The sequence below is a fragment of the Saimiri boliviensis genome, chromosome 8 (assembly GCF_048565385.1).
Source record: "Saimiri boliviensis isolate mSaiBol1 chromosome 8, mSaiBol1.pri, whole genome shotgun sequence".
Classification (NCBI taxonomy): domain Eukaryota; kingdom Metazoa; phylum Chordata; class Mammalia; order Primates; family Cebidae; genus Saimiri; species Saimiri boliviensis.
In genome coordinates, this window is record NC_133456.1 from 32,054,842 (window position 1) to 32,073,524 (window position 18,683).

General features: G+C 40.0%; 1 protein-coding gene across 4 annotated transcripts in view; it reads right to left on the reverse strand.

Moving 5' to 3' along the window:
- POGLUT1 (protein O-glucosyltransferase 1) overlaps positions 1-18,683 on the reverse strand; it is a 31,494-nt gene continuing 12,811 nt past the window's right edge. For 3 of the 4 annotated variants that reach the window (XM_010345952.3, XM_074404315.1, XM_003935418.3), the window contains 8 exons: positions 16,513-16,648; positions 13,586-13,707; positions 9,058-9,117; positions 7,201-7,300; positions 5,492-5,550; positions 3,814-3,981; positions 2,715-2,771; positions 1-2,262 (listed from right to left, as the gene is read on the reverse strand). In XM_010345952.3, coding sequence (XP_010344254.1) covers positions 2,106-2,262; positions 2,715-2,771; positions 3,814-3,981; positions 5,492-5,550; positions 7,201-7,300; positions 9,058-9,117; positions 13,586-13,707; positions 16,513-16,648 — 859 coding nt within the window. In that variant the 3' untranslated portion in view covers positions 1-2,105. The remainder of the gene's footprint in view (positions 2,263-2,714; positions 2,772-3,813; positions 3,982-5,491; positions 5,551-7,200; positions 7,301-9,057; positions 9,118-13,585; positions 13,708-16,512; positions 16,649-18,683) is intronic. The other variant, XM_074404316.1, reaches the window with a different exon arrangement.

Consider the following 18,683-nt stretch of genomic DNA (forward strand, 5'->3'; position numbering starts at 1 on the left):
TTGTGGGGAAACAAATTATTTTCAAAAACAAACATTTTACATAGTTACACACCATCCTCATATCATCTACACTGAGATAAACAGACAAGTACAAAATCTGAATAACATTTGTTACATTTAAAGACAAAGATGCCCTTATTGGTCCTTCGAAGGGCAGGTGAGGATTTACATGGATCCAGTTCATACAGTCTTATCTAATTGTCCTTTGGAGCCAATAACAATCTGTATATAGGATCTAGTTAAGTCAACTGTCTCCATTCCTCCATCTGTCCACCCACCCAACAGTCCTTTGGGATCTACTCTGTGCGAGGCACTGTGCTGGATCACGGAGACATCAAGATGAGTAAAACTAGATTCTCAAGTATTAATAAGCTCACAGAACAGCAGGAGAAACAGTCAAGCAATTACAGTGATGGCATATAATACAGGCATAAGCAATGTACTATGGTAGCCCCTAACTGCCTTGAGGAATGAATGAAAGGAGTCAGAAAGAAGGTGATGTTTGAGGTGCAACTTGAAGCTAAATGGGAAACATTCCCAGGGAAATGAATCTTCAGCTCCTAATCTAAAAGATAGCAAATTTTGTTTCTATTTTAATGAGAGGAAATTAAAACACAGAGAGAATGATTACACCTAGTAGGACCTCATAGTGATCAGGCAAAACCATAGTACAACTCAGAAACATGGACTGCCTATTGCTAGACTCATAGCACCTGAGAACACGGTCCCTATGCATTGCTAGTACTTGGGGAAAAAAAATCCAACTTTAAATATCTATTTATTCCATGAAATGATCTTACAAGGGATGTTCAACTTCTCTAAAAAGGTCATTAGACTTAAAATTTTGTGGAAAGAAGTTTAAAAAGCCAAATACATTGCTGACAAATGGAATGTCTGATTTTATATGACTGAATCTCACATTTACTAATTCTGAAACTAGTTAATACCAAATAGTTCTTAAGAGGCAAAGGAAGAGAGGTGATTTCTCTGTGGAAAGGTTGGTTTAAGAGTCAAGGATAGTTCTAAAGTCATCAGGCTCCAGAGTTTTAATTTCAACGTTTTTCTTCATTTTTTACTATGTTAGAGAGGATAAACTACTACACAAAATGTCTTTTTTAAAAAATGAAAAAGCAGTCACTCCAACATGGATTTATACTAAAACAAGTATCTTCTATATATTTGAAGTTGAATGCTCTAAACTACCAACTGAATGGCATGTTTACATATGAAGACTCCTTGTGGTTCCTGCAAGACAGTGTGAATGACCCCTGCTGTGGCCAATTAAGAAGGAAAAATATTAAAGGTGTGCAAAGGGTGAGGAAGAGCTGCTGCTCTGTGTATAGTTCTATTAAGAATGAGGAATACTTTCTAAATTTATTAAGAGGGTTTTGTCTTTTTTTTTTCTTTAGAGAGGCATTAAGAAGTAGGGCATGAAGGCACAAAAAGGAAACCTGAAATCCAACTGCAATAATTACTCATGCAATTGGCCTCTTTCTGTGGCATTATAGAAACCTCCTGAGTAACACAGTTTATGCTTTGACAAAAGAGAACTCCTACATCATTGCATGGCATGGCTACTGCTTCCTTAGACGGTTCAGAGAAGGATCCCCAAATATTTTTCATTAACCCCATAGGGTTTCCTACATTAAAATAAAGCAACAGAGAATCATGCCTAGAATAATTTCACAATTCCAGAAATGAGTTGTACTACTTCCAAATGATGAATTTTCTGCTCCAAATAATGGGACAAAGGGCATCATCACATGGACACAGTCAATTTCACAGTGATGGACACACACAGATGGATGACCTGAGGCACAAGCAGTGATTAGTCTTAAAATGAAAGGTAGAATTGGTTTCAAAATCCACATCTCATGATTTCTGGTCCTTATTCATCCAAAAAGTTGAACTACTTCATATCAGTGTATTAGACACATTTTAAATCTTTCTCAAGAATTGCTCTGAGTGCCACATGATAAGGAAAACCAGGTATTTGGCTTAGTAACAGGTATTCAAGGTATGGGTGCCCAGCTTATGGTAAGCTTCTCACCGTAGGATATCTGAGATCTGTTGCCACAGAGAGGACTGTGGTCCTATAATGACTACTATAGTTCAGTTTTCAACATTTTGGGAATAATCTGATCATAACCTTTCCTTCTTGTTACATTGTAAGACAAGAATTTAGAGTATTCAGTCAAGAGGTTCTCCCAGTAACAGGTGATGTCATCCATCTGCAAGTGGTTCCTAATAAACTGGCTTCCCCTAGAGAAAAGATTTAACAAGAAAATGTTAAAGCACAAAATTTAATAATAATAAAAGTCTACATTTGAGTGCTTACCTTGTGCCAAGCATTATTCAGAGTACTTTATATACATTAATTCATTTGAGCCTCAAGAACCAACCCTCTGGCAATCATATCCACATACATGCATGTAGCAGTAGAACTTAACATCTTTTTTTCTTTAAAAGAAGCATATAAACAGCAAATGTTCATAAAAAGTACCTGTTTACCGCAAAGATTTCAGTCTACCTCTATAAAGCTTGGCATTTGTAGGCATGTGAATATGTTTTTCCCCAGGACAGCTTTAGTTCTGAATTATCTCCATATAGTGAGGATGAAATACAGATATCACCATAGTAAGAATATTCAGATAACTTTAGCTAGGGCATAATGGGGATGATAAAGTGGAAAAGGGAAAATGAACAGAACTCACCTTTCAGCAATCTCTTGAGCTACATCATCATTTGCTTTTACAAATTGTAACAGCTCTCTAAAATGAAAAGAATTATTAGACTCTGAAATATAGACCAACTTCATTAGCATGAAGTCAGAAAGACCATATAGATTGAGGTCTATGGATAATTTTAGATACGTGGATGGTGGGTTAATTCTTTAAAGCAAAGATATCAGGGTCCTCTCAAGAACAAAATAATAATTAAAAAAGCTCACAAACTGATTAAAGGCAGCCTATTGTAGATTTGGGGCATATTTGAGAAAATACAGAAGTTACTCTCTCTATATAGATATTTCACTATGTATATAGTGAAATATCATTTCCATCCTTGTCTCCAAATTCTTGCTCTGGGCACCAGAAGAGTAAAGTGGGTTCACATTTCTGGCCCTTCTCTCTTCCTCTTCCTAGCTCCTCCCATAATGACAGGAAATTTGCCTAAGCTTCACTTGAGTCAATTCTCATGCTGTATCTGAAAATCCTTTTAACAATATAATAAGATTGAATATCCCTATCTTTAGTCTTCGAAAGAGAGCTTTTTCACTTCATTTTGTCTAAATGTTTCATTTGAAACCAGTATTAAAGCACTTTTTCAAATTAAATTCCACTTATAGCCTACTTGGATAATAAATGCCACACTATATGTGCAAACCAAGGGGAAAAAAAGCTTTCAGTGGGAAAAAATCTTAGGACTAAATGTCTTACATGACTGGTTTTAAGGCATTTACACAGTTACTGAATTTTTTTTTTTTTTTTTTTTTTGAGTGCAATGGCGCGATCTCGGCTCACCGCAACCTCCGCCTCCTGGGTTCAGGCAATTCTCCTGCCTCAGCCTCCTGAGTAGCTGGGATTATAGGCACGCACCACCATGCCCAGCTAATTTTTTGCACCTTTAGTAGAGACGGGGTTTCACCATGTTGACCAGGATGGTCTCGATCTCTTGACCTCGTGATCCACCCGCCTCGGCCTCCCAAAGTGCTGGGATTACAGGCTTGAGCCACCGCGCCCGGCCAGTTACTGAATTTTTTAAAGCAGATTGCAAGGGTCTTTAGAAAGTCTTCATTGGGGGATAACTGCTTACTGGACATTGGAGAGATCTGTTTTGACTGGGATATAGTGAACCCATGGCTTCAGTTGTGGATAGAAGAACTCTAGCCACTCATCACCAACATGGAAAACAAGTGAACCACACAGGAAGAGATGTTTAAACCGGAAACTTGCAGCTACACCCCGAAAATTAAACAGATACCTGGGGAGAAAAGAACATAATACATTTGATACTATATGTCTGCTGCCACAAATTACGACCTTTTATGCTTATTCTCTCCTCCCCTTCTTTCCTTTTATGATTCCTCCCCATTCTCTTTCTATTTTGAGTTTTCAAGGACACATTAGAGTGTTCCTAATGGGCTTCTATCAATTCCTTGCTTGACCAGGGCTAGGACTACAGGTTGCTCTGGGAATGTCAGAGTGAGGAAAAAGAGGAGATATTTTCTCTAGACAGAGCTAGATAGGGTCAGGAGCTGGGTGCTGGGTAGAGTGGATACAGGGCTCAGAAGGAAATGACAGCTTGTTGTAGATTTGGAACATATTTGAGAAAATAAATGTTCAATGGTAAACATAAAATATAAAGAGTGAAAAAAATTTCACAAGCCTTTCTAGGCCTAATGTCTCTAACTAGTTGTAGCCTCCCAAAGCCTTATTTTTCCTCTAGTGTACTCCATCTGGTCAAAGGTCTCCACTGCTTCCTGGACGTCACCTTATTCTCTTGAAGTATAGAGTAGTGGTCCCCAACCAGTTTCATGGGAGACATTTTTTCCACGGATGGGCAGTGTCGGAAGATGGTTTTGGATGAAACTGTTCCACCTCAGATCATCAGGCATTAGTTAGATTCTCATAAGGAGCATGCAACCTAAATCCTTTGCATGCACAGTTCACAATATGGGTTGTGCTCCTATAAGAATCTAATGCCAAGGCTGGTTTGACAGAAGGCAGAGCTCAGGGGGTAATGCTCGCTTGCCCAGTGCCTAACAGACCACTACCACGGCCCAGGGGTTGGGAACCTCTGATATGCAGAGGAGAATGACGAAAACCTAATCAGTTTTCAAAGAAATGCCCATGGGGGTGGGGGGAAGCTGTCTTCTCAGCATTTCTTGTGCATGCTCCTTTCTCCAAGCAGAGTTGCTTTTATCATGTGGTTGCTACTCTGTGTGTCACTGGCACTCTTATCTCTGAGCCACCCCACCACCACTGTCCTTTTCTAGACCTGGTTTTACCTGTTCATCTAATTCTTAGTCCCAGAATTTTATTTTATTTCTCTTAGAGACAGGATCTCACTATGTAGCCCAGGCTGGTTTTGAACTCTTGGTCTCAAAGGATCCTCCTACCTCAGCCTTCCGAGTAGCTAAGACTACAGGAGCATGCCACCATACCAGGATAATAATTCTAATATTTATTAATCAGAGAAATATTTATTCTAACTTCAACTATTGGGTGGGTGGGACATATGGAGAGGTAATTCCATTACTGTGATTACTATTACGCAACTGTCTGGAAGCAGGAACCATATTCCATTCTTCTCTACAGTACCTGCAGAACTCAGGTCAGTGCACATAGGCCCTCAGGAAAAGCCAGTGAAATGAATTAGTGCAACTTTCATACACTGCAGCTGGGCCTTTATATTAAAGTTCTCACCCAAAGTGAAGCTATTTCAAAAGCAATATGGAAACCAAGAGAGTTAGGAGTCCTGGAAATCTTACTTGTATTTGCAGTGTTCCACAAGATGGACATCCTTAGCAGCAGGCTTTCCTAAGGTATCCTTTAATTGGAAAGGACATTATTAGTATTAGCAGCAACAGCATTTATTGGTGATCACTGTGCAGCAAGCATTGTTAAACATTTCATCAACATTACCTCATTTAAGCTTCATAATCAACATATACAGGAGACATTATTATTTCCATTATATAAATGCAGAAGCCAAGGCTCAAAATGTGGCTCTAAATAGATGAGCCAGGGTTTTATCCAGGGCCTGGTCTGATTTTAGAGTTTAAGTTCACCTAAAGCCATGTTGCCCTCCTTTGAATTCAGACGTCACAGCCTGCAGCACACTTCCCTTTGTGTAACTTATGTATGCAGAGAAGGTCCCAAGTGCTGGCTGATGGCCCTAGGGATGTATACAGCCCATGCTCAAATTTTGTTGGGCATACAAAGTATTTTTTAAAACGTCAAATCATTGCCAACATTTATACGTGGTAGGATACTTCTTGCAAAAATCCCAGATTTCCAATCTTTCTGGGAGAATAAAAAGGAAGATCTGGCAAACTGGGCTCTTATTAACATTTGGAACTGTTAGTACTCTCTCTTGCTCACCCCTTGACATCACCTGCTGGCCCCTGGGGACATCTGAGTTTGATCCCCATGTACAATCCATCCACCTTAGCAGATGGTAGACTCCTTGATGAAGGAACAAGTGTTATTTGCTTCTGTAGCCTCCCACAGTAGATGCTAACAACCTGTATTCTGAATGAATACATTTTTCATATTTTTATTATTTAACAGTTTCTTAAGCTCACTTGCTTCTGTCTGATTAAAACTGTGTGAAATAATACATGCACCTCAGATTTACTTAGTTTTCTCCCAGGAAGTCTAAAGCTTTTTCTCATAGCATCCTTATATAGTATATGGAAATTTAATATGAGGAAATTTAGGACTTTAATTTCTTTGATTAAGGCAAAAAGCCATAGCCTTAAGAGGAGAGAGTGGACTGTAAACCATGGGTCCCATGTTTGGCTTCACCTTAGAATTACTTGAAAAGTTTTAAAGAAATGAAGATTCCTAGACACCATCCCCAGAGATCCTGATTCATTTTTTAAGCTCTCTGGTTGTACTGCACAGCCAGGGTTGAGACCATTGATTTAAACCAGGGGTTGGCAAACTACAACCGCAGGCCAAATCTGATCCACTGCTTGTTTTTGTCACCGACCAAGAAATGTTTACATTTCAAAGGGTTAAAAAAAGGCAAAAGAAGAATATTTTATGACAACTTAAAATTACATGAAATTCAAATTTCCCTGCCCACAAATAAAGTTTTTATAAGAACACTGCCAGGCTCATTCATTTACAAACTGTCTATGGCTGCTTTCATACTCCTGGTTAGCAACTACAGCAGAGACCATATGACCTGCAAAACCTACAATATTTACTATTTGGCCTCCTCTGGGAAAAGTTTGTGACCGCTGGTTTAAATCTTCAAAGTAGTATAATATACTCGTCATAATATGGCCAGAAAAGCAATGTAAGTTTGAAAAAGGAGAATTTACATATATGCTAATGCTGGTTCATGGAACTTTCTCTACATTCACCTCACCACTGAGAGGAAACCTTATCTCAAATTCTACTCGGGTGGCAATGTTCTTTGAGTGAGAATGTTCACTGCTATAGTTCTAGTCAGATGACTGGTGATTACTTTCATAGATTTCCAGGCCTGGTTTTTGGTGTATTCTGCATCAACAAGTTTCGGATTTTTCCGAGACAGAAGAATGAGAGGATCTCGTTCTGGACTTGTCCTATAAAAGAAACACGTGACATAAAACTGTGTGATCTATATTAGAATACTGTTCCCAACCCCTAAAAGAGCAGAACTAGGACCTATAGAATGCCTCTGCACAAATGGACAATTCACTGGTGCCGAGACAGCAGAAGAAGGGGATACTGAGTACTGCAGCATCCAAGTTGTCCAGAGCCAGTCCCCTCTCTACCTTTAGGGTTGGAGAGTGCTTGGCTCTTCTTTGCTTGCATTTGGTCTTAAAGGGTATGTTGTTCGGGTCACTATAGTCAAATCCCAGGGAAAGATTTTCCTTTTAGGAAAGTTCATGTAGCTTCTATAATCACTGGTGCTCATAACTGTGAGACTGGGTAGTCACCACTAACTAAAACAGCTACATGACTTCTGTTATGTATGTTCTGTACAGTCCAATATAATATTTAATTTTTTTTTTTTTTTTGAGATGGAGTTTCGCTCTTGTTACCCAGGCTGGAGTGCAATGGCGCGATCTCGGCTCACCGCGACCTCCGCCTCCTGGGTTCAGGCAATTCTCCTGCCTCAGCCTCCTGAGTAGCTGGGATTACAGGCACGCGCCACCATGCCCAGCTAATTTTTTGTATTTTTAGCAGAGACGAGGTTTCACCATGTTGACCAGGATGGTCTCGATCTCTCGACCTCGTGATCCACCCGCCTCGGCCTCCCAAAGTGCTGGGATTACAGGCTTGAGCCACCGCGCCCGGCCAATATTTAATTTTTTAAAAATGCACAAAAACTAAAGGGCTTAAAAACCTGATGACTGTATGTGGAAATTTTCTAGTGATTTTCCAAGTAGCAGAGGGTCTTGACACATGAGACATCATGGATTCCTTGATAATCTGTTCAGAACTATGAACCAACCCCCTCTCCTTTCCAGAAAAATGTATATATTCCCACATAATTTCCTAAAACTCTTGAAGTCTAGACATGATCCTCAAGTTAATCTGTGACCTCAAGATTTAAGAATCAGAGAAGTTAGTAAGAAACAGGACATAGTGGCTGGTTAATCCACGTACATCCTAAAGTCTATCTGCCAAGTGAAGAGGAGGATGCAGAGAGAGTATAATCTCTGGCAAGGACTCACTTGCTAAAACTACAAAACCCTTCTCCCTTTGCAGTCTTTTCTATTCATCTGCTCCACAGATATTTATTGTATGTCTACAAGCCAGGAACTGTTCTTGGCACTGGGAATATGGAGCTGAACAACACAGGGGCCTCCTACTACCTTTGGCATGTTTCTCTTCTTTTTCCTCCCTGCTCCCGTCTTCATTTTCAGCAGTCTGAATCTGCGCTCCTAACGACTATATGGCAGCTGCATGGTCTGATAAAAAAGGCAGTCAAGAGATGTGATGAGTCTTGCTCTGCATTAACCAATAGAGTGACCGTGGCATGATTATAAGCTACTCCCAGAAACTGATCATAAGCTACTCCTAGGGACTGTAAGACACCCATCTGTTCTGTTTGACTTCACACAATCAATGCCAGACACACTTGTGACACTATGTAAAATATCTGTTAGAGGACTGAAATGGATGAACTTTACTTCTTTGAAGATCAACTCAATCAACGGCAATTTGGTCAAATAATTTGAATTATTCTCAAATCTAAAGTTGGGATTCCACATTTCTTTCTTGGTTATCTTAGCTTTCCCTTTGAACTACAGAGTTTGTCATACCCTCACGGTTACTTACATTTTACATTACTTGGAAGAATATCTTTGCAAAATGTCAAAAAATAACTCACCTCGATCCTCGGAAATATGCTGTAGAGTTTTTCTTTTTCCATGGCCACTGTGCTGCTGACCTAAGAATACAGAATTTAATTAGTTTCAATATATCTTTTTCAACTATACAAGAATGCACTTTAACCATTTCTGGAAATTATTTCTGAGCTTTATATTTCCAAATAAGTCTGATCGAAGCTACTCAAAAGAAAAATCCCTAAAAGACACTTTGTTTCCTTTTGCTATCATTTCATTGCTCTTGAGGTGCTACCCAGTTATATATACAATCTACTCCTCATTAACAAGTTAACAACATTGAAAGAAAAGCCCCCAAACCCTGAAGGTCACGATTAAGTCTGTTTATAATTTGGCAAATGTGGATTTCCTCTATACTTTAAGTAGGGTGCCCTTGATGAAATTAATTATGTGAACAGAACTGAAAAAAAAAGGCATCAGAAATTAAACAAGAGGGAAATCACTCTCTGATTTTATGTTTTCCATAGGTGGAAAGTGTCATCAGATTTAGTTTGATATTTGGAAAGCACCCTGGTATTCTTAAAGCTGGACAAAGTGGTGTATAAAGATGAAGTCCTTGAAACTCAGGTCTCAGTATACATTACTATGACCAGCCTTCCTTGCTGAAAGTGCTAGCTCACAGATGCATCATTCTTTTTTTTTTTTTTTTTGAGACGGAGTTTCTTGTTACCCAGGCTGGAGTGCAATGGTGCGATCTTGGCTCACCGCAACCTCCGCCTCCTGGGTTCAGGCAATTCTCCTGCCTCAGCCTCCTGAGTAGCTGGGATTACAAGCATGCGCCACCACGCCCAGCTAATGTTTCGTATTTTTAGTAGAGACGGGTTTCACCATGTTGACCAGGATGGTCTTGATCTCTTGACCTCATGATCCACCCGCCTTGGCCTCCCAAAGTGCTGGGATTACAGGCTTGAGCCACCACGCCCGGCTCATCATTCTTAATTTTGTTTGCATAAACCCTCCTTGCACAGAAGTCTGCACAGGATCTTCCTCTGCAAAAGGAGGGGAAGGCTGAACTGAAGTTAATGAGGGATTGGTGGGCTGTATTATGGTAATGGAGAAACTTAGGATATAAACTTTCTAGGCATAGGTCCTTTTCAGATAAATACAATGTTACACTGCTCATTTTCACTCAGCTGAGAATGCTGCTCAGTATTTTCCAGGCCCTCAGACCTCCAGCCTCAGCCAACCTGGCTCAGCCTCTGGCCCTTTCTGGCTGGATCACCTTTACCTGAGTTTACAGTCTAAGGCCAGAACTATTTCGTTTTGCCCCATACTTCTTCCTCCCCAAACAGAAACACTATAGCACTGGATTTTTGTTGTTGTATTTTTAGTGGAAAATGTTCCATGCTCCTCATGCAAAGTTCTCATGAAAAAGCATAAAGATAAAAGTAAAAAATCATCTGGAATCTCCCTGTCCACAGGTAACAATGTAACATTTTAGCCAAGAATTTCCTTGCAATCATTTCTTCATATTAGTAGCTTTCAACTGGGGGTAATTTTGCCCATCCCTCCCACCCAGGAGATATTTGGCCATGTCTGTAGACATTGTTACTACTAGGGGACTGCTACTGGCATTTAGTGGGTAAAGATCAGAGATGCTGCTAAACAATCCTACAGTAGACAGCTCCCACGACAAAGAATTATCCAGCCCCAAATGTCAGCAGCACTGAGAAACTTTGCTCCATGTAACAGAGGTCATATCATAAATACCATTAGGTAACATTCTTAATAGGAAATATAAATAATAATAACAGCCAACATCCATATAGCACTTTACTATGTTACAGACATTTTTCTAAGTGCTTTATATATATCAAATCATTCTCACACTCTTTAAGAGGTAGGTTTTATCATCCCTATTTTACAAATGAGGTCTTTCAGAGGTTAAGCAACTTGCACAGAGTCATGCAGCTGGTAAGAGCCAGGATTTGAACCTAGAGTTTTTTAACCCTACACTGCCTTTCCATTCATGCACGATATTCCATTTTATAATCTCTGGCAAAGACTCACTGCAAAAATTCCATTTTATAGTCATGTTATGATTCACTTCATCCTTTATTGATGGGCTTTTAGGTATTGTCCAATGTTCTGCTCTAAGAAACAACATGGTAGTAAACATCCTTGTACACACATCTTTGCACACTTGTCTAATTAATTCCTTACAATACATTCTAGATGTGAAACAGCTGGGTCAAAGGATACATAGTATACATTTCCAATTTTGATACATATTGTCAAACTACCTAACAAAAAATATATCAATTTATACTCAGTTTCCTTGGTCCCTGGGAAAGCTGTGTTTAATATACACAGACCCAAACTGTGTATCACGGTTTTCTCTCTCTTCCATTATCCTAACCTCCCCATCATCCCTCAAAAGACCTAGGCTAGGACTTGTTTCTCCAGGAAGTGCTAACAGTGGCCACCAAGCCTGGTGCTACCCCAGCCCTCTTTTTTAAACCCTCTCTGACAGCAGCAAATGAGATCTTTAAATCTGTAGAGAACAATGAATTCTCCTACAGAGTGAAATATAAGTCACTGGGCACAAACTCCCAAAATATTAGAAAAACAGAATGAAAAGTGGCAGGTAAACATCAACACAAATAAGCAGATTATTAAATTTTCAAGGTAACAAATGAACATCACTAGAGACTTTAAATGGAGGGTTCCAAAAAAAAAGTAGAATTCTATAACCATGAATAAATACAACTGAATAAAATGGGAAGGTATCAAAAGAAAAAAGTATTCATGTAAGATTAGACTTTAAAACATTCTATCTGCCTAAAAACTGCTTACTAGTTTACAAGGGGGAAATGTTATCAATAACTAACACGGTGGAGTAACTGGATAACACCTGACCCCAGGAGTCTGAGTCTGGCCTGGGCAACATAGTGAGATCCTGCCTCTTAAATAAATATTATATAAATAAATAAATTCATGTGACTGTTTCACATGTACTGGCGTGGAAGGATTACTTACATATACCAACAAGTTGGGGGGAAAGTTGCCTAAGTTATATATATTTGTAAAATTTTATGAGCATATATAGGTTTCATAGTCAGTAAAAATATTTTCGAAGATTTTAAAAACAAGGCAGCTGCATGGCAGGTGGGAAAAGAGTTACAAAAAGAAGAATGTGAAAAGGGTATTTACAAGCACCTGAGGGAAATTAAAAAAAAAAAAAGGATTAGAAAACTAAGGCCAAGAATAACTTAGAGAAAAAAAAAATTTAAACCCTTTTTTCAGCTGAGTGTGGTGGCTCATGCCTGTAATCCCGGCACTTTGGGAGGCCAAGGCAGGAGGATCACTTAAGCCGAGGAGTTTGAGATCAGCCTAGGAAACATAGCAAGACCTTATCTCCACAAAAAATTTCAAAAAATAACCAACAAACAAAAACCATACCCTTTTACCCGCCTCTCTGAAAATTATGTTCAAAACCCCAAAATGAACAAGAAATGATAGTCTCAATGTCAGGAAAACACAAGGAATATTAAGTGGTAAAGTAAGCTGGATAATGCACTTGAAAACCAGAACTTCAGGCCTGGACTTGCTTCTAACCTTGACCAGGTCACTAAACCTTTCTGGCCTTCATTCCCTTATCCCCGAAATAAAGGGCTGGACAAAGACAATTTCCAGTTCCAGTTCTGTAAAATCTGAGACTAAAGTTGTTATTTTTAAAATTTTCCTAATTATACCCACTGGAGAAGTTTGTTTTCTAACAAAGGGCTCTACCTGCCACTGAGGACTGCAGCCCTGCATGTTTCTTCAGGAAGGGAACATTCCCTTACCTCTTTGAATTTTCAGCCACCTTTAGTAGATGTGATGGGTATTTATGGGAACAAGGTTGAATTATTTGTTTTCCTTATACCTGAGGGAAGACCTATAATGACTGTGTTTCTGGAAGTTCCTTAATTAAGCACCAAAGTTGTTTGAATCATCATTTAAACTGTAGCTAGGTAAGAAATACCTACAGCTTGGATGAGCTACACAATCTAAATTCTGAAATGGTAGCAGGATGGAGTCAGGCCAAGGCATGTCTCTCACATGAATCAGAGAGAATCTGGAATAAGCTTGCACTTGAGATGCTTATGGGACATTTATGCTCCTTCAGCCCTGCCTAAAGAACTTAGCTCTCAATTGCCAAGTATTTTGATGTTCTTCCAAATGATTTTCTGTCCTCCCCTATGACACATTCATTTTTTTCTTATAATGAAAATAATTCACTCTTATTTAAAGAATCTTACATATAGAAAAATTTAAAATAGAAAACAATTCTCTGATAATCCCTCCCAGAGAGGCATTGCTGATAGTTTAGGATAGATTATTTTGCCCTTTTCTATGGATAATGTAAATATTTTTAGACACATACCTAATTGTTTATGCTATAGTTTGCTGTCTTTAATTTTTAACTTAAAAATTAGTCATTTAAAAGTATATAATTGGTTATATTCTATGGCTTATTTTAAGAAAACTGAGAAAGAGGAAAAAATAAAACCTCTTTAAAGGACCTACCTTACCAGATCTTCTCTGAAGAGGTCCCACCGTCCAAGACCTGTAGGATAAATTGGCCAAACAGCAGGTCCCCCTTCCCAAAATGTCCAAGCAGGATACATGATATCATGGTACTCTGATGTCTTCAACAAAAACAGACAGGTCGTTCTAAATCAGTCTTGAAACAGAGTGAAAAGAGGCAACTGCAATCATGCCACAGGATCTGGACAGCCTTGGTTTAGTGTCATATTGCCAAAGATTTTTTTTCCCTATTCTGCAAAGTCTAGCCTGTAGACATTAAAAGGCAAAAGTGATCATGAATTAAAAGTCATGGGCTCACTGAAGTCTAGAATTTAGAATTACAAATTAAAGGTCAACTTTTTCAGTTCTCCCACATTCTGTTTTTCTAGAAGATGTATACTGTTAAGGTTTTCAATGTAAGGAAATAGTATTCCCAACTCTGAATAATCACAGAGCTCTCTCATTGTTTAACTCTTATACTTAGAGTTTATACTATCTTACCAGTTTTTGGTTATTTCCCAGTGGGGTTTTTTTTTTTTTTTTTTTTTTTTTTTTTTTTTTTTTGAAAGTAAGAGCCAAGAAATACAGTGCAATGGTTAAGACTGTGGGCTCTAGAGGCAGATCATTGCTGACTCCACCTCTTTACAGCTCTAGCAAGTTACTTAATGGTTGCTTAATGGTTCTATACCTCAGCTTCCTTATCATTGTAATGGGGGAAACAATAATATCAATAATATGATCTACCTCAAAGGCTTATTTTGAATATGAAATTAGTTGATAAATCTTAGAACAGTATCTGGCACATTGTACGTACTTGATACATATTAGCTAGTGTTATCTCATGCTGTGGGCTCACATTGGTTGGTTATTCATTGATCAGGGTCAGAAGTATGGATGAGCAGAATAAGAGGAAGGGATGTTATCATATATCTTTTTTTTTTTTTTTTTTTTTGAGACGGAGTTTCACTCTTGTTACCCAGGCTGGAGTGCAATGGCGCGATCTCGGCTCACCGCAACCTCCGCCTCCTGGGTTCAGGCAATTCTCCTGCCTCAGCCTCCTGAGTAGCTGGGATTACAGGCACGCGCCACCATGCCCAGCTAATTTTTTGTATTTTTAGTAGAGACGGGGTTTCACCATGTTGACCAGGATGGTCTCGATCTCTTGACCTTGTGATCCACCCGCCTCAGCCTCCCAAAGTGCTGGGATTACAGGCGTGAGCCACCGCGCCCGGCAATCATATATCTTTTGAAAGAAGTTTGAGGCCTGGCACAGTGGCTCATTTCCTATAATCCCAGCACTTTGAGAGGCTGAGGTGGGCAGATCACCTGATGAGACTAGCCTGACCAACATGATGAAACTCTGTTTCTACTAAAAAATACACAAAAGAAATTAGCTGGGAGTGGTGGCAGGTGCCGTAGTTCCAGCTACTTGGGAGGCTGAGGCAGAGAATTGCTTGAACCCAGGAGACGGACACTGCAGTGAGCTGAGATTGTGCCACTGCACTCCAGCCTGGGCGACAGAGAGAGACTCTGTCTCAAAAAAAAAAAAAAAAAGAAAGAAAGAAAGAAGTTTGAAACCATTTGTTCCTTTTATAGTTACTTCTGTTAAAAATTTGGCCACTGATAAACCTGTAACTCTACTGTTTCTTTCACTGGAAATACATGTGCAATATGCTGTTTACTTTCTCTCAAATATGTAAAAAATGATGTGATTCATCAAGCACCTTAAACATGACAGCTATTCAACAGAAGCTGCACAATTAACTATAAAGTCGACAGAGTAAAACCCTCCCTTGGAAACTAAAAGTCACTGATTTGAAAAACAGGAGGGAAGTAAAGATGAACAGAAAGTTAGTAGACCTATGGTCATACTCTATTATCCACAGAAACAATAGATAGATAACAAACACAAAGTCCCTACTGACTTACGTGGAAGCCTCTATCTGTGTTTCTGGGTGAGTTTCACAACAAACAATGGAACCAAGCACTTTTGAGAATGAGGCTAGACCATGGGAAATGCAGCACAAATGTGGCTTCTGCCCACTTGCAACATAGGAAATAAAACAAGTCTAGGGAGAAAGTAAACTGTTATAAAGAAGTGGGGCTGAAAGGTCCCTCTGCTTTGGACAAACGAAATCAGAGATAGAGTTCATTCTCCCAAATTCCACGGGGTTTTCCTCAATTTACTCTTACCCCATTGAATCTTCCATTCACTCTCTTCCAGCCTCTCCACCCCGCCCCTGAATGCTTTCCTTGTTTCTGGGGTACCAATGCCCATCCCTGCCACAGGAACCTGAGAACTGACAAGATATACCTTGCCCCCAATTCCCCAAGCCCACAGGTGTGGCCTAGCTACTTCAGTCTTCCATGATGAGTTTAGAAGATCACCCCCTTGCATAGCCTCTAGGCTATCTCAGGCCTATCCTTGCAGTGCACTGTTTGCACACAACCCATGTGGAGTTATGGAGCACCTTCAGGTTCACTTTTAGCCATGCTGGGCCCCTGGAATATGGTGACAGATGGGACAGATGATACCCAGCACTATGGCTGACTATATACATAGTAGTAGCTCAAACAACATTTTTTTAAATTCCTTAACTCCAAGCTTTCTTGGACCCTTTCCTTCTATGCTCTATAGGATCTTTGAGTCCCACCTCTAATTCTTGTAGGTTTCTCAGGCCTCTCACACCCTAGCCTCCATCCCTAGCCTTAAAGATACTCAACCAATCTTATATGACTTACCGGTTCTCAACTCCATCTCCTCTTTTGCTCAATCACTGTGATGCTAACAGAGACACAGACCCATATCTGGACCTCAGTCCTCATCCTTACCATTACCCATCAAACTATATCACAGGACAATGATTTCATGTTCATATCCTAGAGGACTACCCTCCATTCCCCCTTGTGGCTCTCCCTGTACTTACCTTACTGAAGGAGAAGACTGGGATGGCAGGTTCCATCCATTTAGGAACCTGAGGATAATCTCGTACATTGATCACCATCTCCATGTCAGGGAGACGCCTGATCACTTCCAAAATAAAGTGCTCAACACCGCTACACCTGTCAATCAGAGACACCATAAATTCAGCAGAGCAGTGCCTGCAGGCTCTAGGACAAGGTGAGGTACCATTTGCATTTTAAAATTAGACAAGGCAGTGTTCTAAATCATCAGCCTATTGCAAAGTCTTCTGAAAGCAATGTTTTTCTTTTTTTTTCTTTTTTTTTGAGACGGAGTTTCGCTCTTGTTACCCAGGCTGGAGTGCAATGGCACCATCTCGGCTCACCACAACCTCCGCCTCCTGGGTTCAGGCAATTCTCCCGCCTCAGCCTCCTGAGTAGCTGGGACTACAGGCACGTGCCACCATGCCCAGCTCATTTTTTGTATTTTTAGTAGAGACGGGGTTTCACCATGTTGACCAGGATGGTCTCGATCTCTCGACCTCGTGATCCACCCGCATCGGCCTCCCAAAGTGCTGGGATTACAAGCTTGAGCCACCGCGCCCGGCCGAAAGCAATGTTTTTAAAGGGGCTATTCTGCTTTTTTATATTGTGCAAGTTTACTCCTAGATAAGCTGTTCCAGCTTACAATACTTAAAATTTTCCAAATAGCCGGGCGCGGTGGCTCAAGCCTGTAATCCCAGCACTTTGGGAGGCCGAGGCGGGTGGATCACGAGGTCGAGAGATCGAGACCATCCTGGTCAACATGGTGAAACCCCGTCTCTACTAAAAGTGCAAAACATTAGCTGGGCATGGTGGCACGTGCCTGTAATCCCAGCTACTCAGGAGGCTGAGGCCGGAGAATTGCTTGAACCCAGGAGGCGGAGGTTGCGGTGAGCCGAGATCGCGCTATTGCACTCCAGCCTGGGTAACAAGAGCGAAACTCCGTCTCAAAAAAAAAAAAAAAAAAAAAAAAAATTTCCAAATAAATCATCATAGCTTTGAAGGGAATACTATTGCTACTTCTACCACTTTATTTATTCCAGTTCTTTTTTTTATTTCCCTTATATGGTATAGTTTAATTAGTAGACAAGATACAAACTCTTGTAGCAGCTGAAATAGCAAATTTTCTAACTGTGTTCCTTTGGCTTTGCTTCTCACAAAGACACCGTTTTTATTTCCATTATGATTAAGTCTCCTAGTTTATGAGAACAAATAGAAAATCTTTCATTACCTTCAACCTGAATAAAGAACACTATCAAAATCAGTTCTGCAAGCCAGAAAAACTGTTATATACATAATCATAAATACTGTAATATAGCTTTCTGACTAGATTCCCTAGAAATCCTCAGAGGATTTCTTTTCTTTCTTTTTTTTTTTTTTTTGAGATGGAGTTTCCCTCTTGTTACCCAGGCTGGAGTGCAATGGCATGATCTCGGCTCACTGCAACCTCCGCCTCCTGGGTTCAGGCAATTCTCCTGCCTCAACCTCCTGAGTAGCTAGGACTACAGGCACGCGCCACCATGCCCAGCTAATGTTTTCTATTTTTAGTAGAGACGGGGTTTCACCATGTTGACCAGGATGGTCTCGATCTCTTGACCTCATGATTCACCCGCCTCGGCCTCCCAAAGTGCTGGAATTATAGGCATGAGCCACCGCGCCCAGCTCTGGACTTCTTGAAAGAAAAAGAAGACACACTGACAGTTTAGCTTGTTTCTGCCTCATCCTTTGCGGTCCTGACCAGCACTATGCTAGGGGCATCATTCAAAGGCTTGATCAAAATTTTCTGGCAGCATGGAAATGAATGATTTAAAACAATGTTTTACTACTTGGGAAGCTTACACAGGAGGGTTCTTTGAGCCTAAAAGTTCTAGACCAGCAACATAGTAACATAGTGATATAGTAGGCAATGTAGTGAGATGCCCTAGCCAAAAAAAAATTGTTTTATATATAGAGAGATAACTGCAAAAAATTTCAACGGTTCACAAACATAGGAAAAGATGTTCAACTGTATTATTAATAAAGAAATATTATCTCGGCGCTTTGGGAGGCTGAGGTGGGCAAATCACGAGGTAAGGATATCGAAACCATCCTGGCCAAGATGGTGAAACCCCGTCTCTATTAAAAATACAAAAATTAGCTTGGTGTGGTGGTGCAC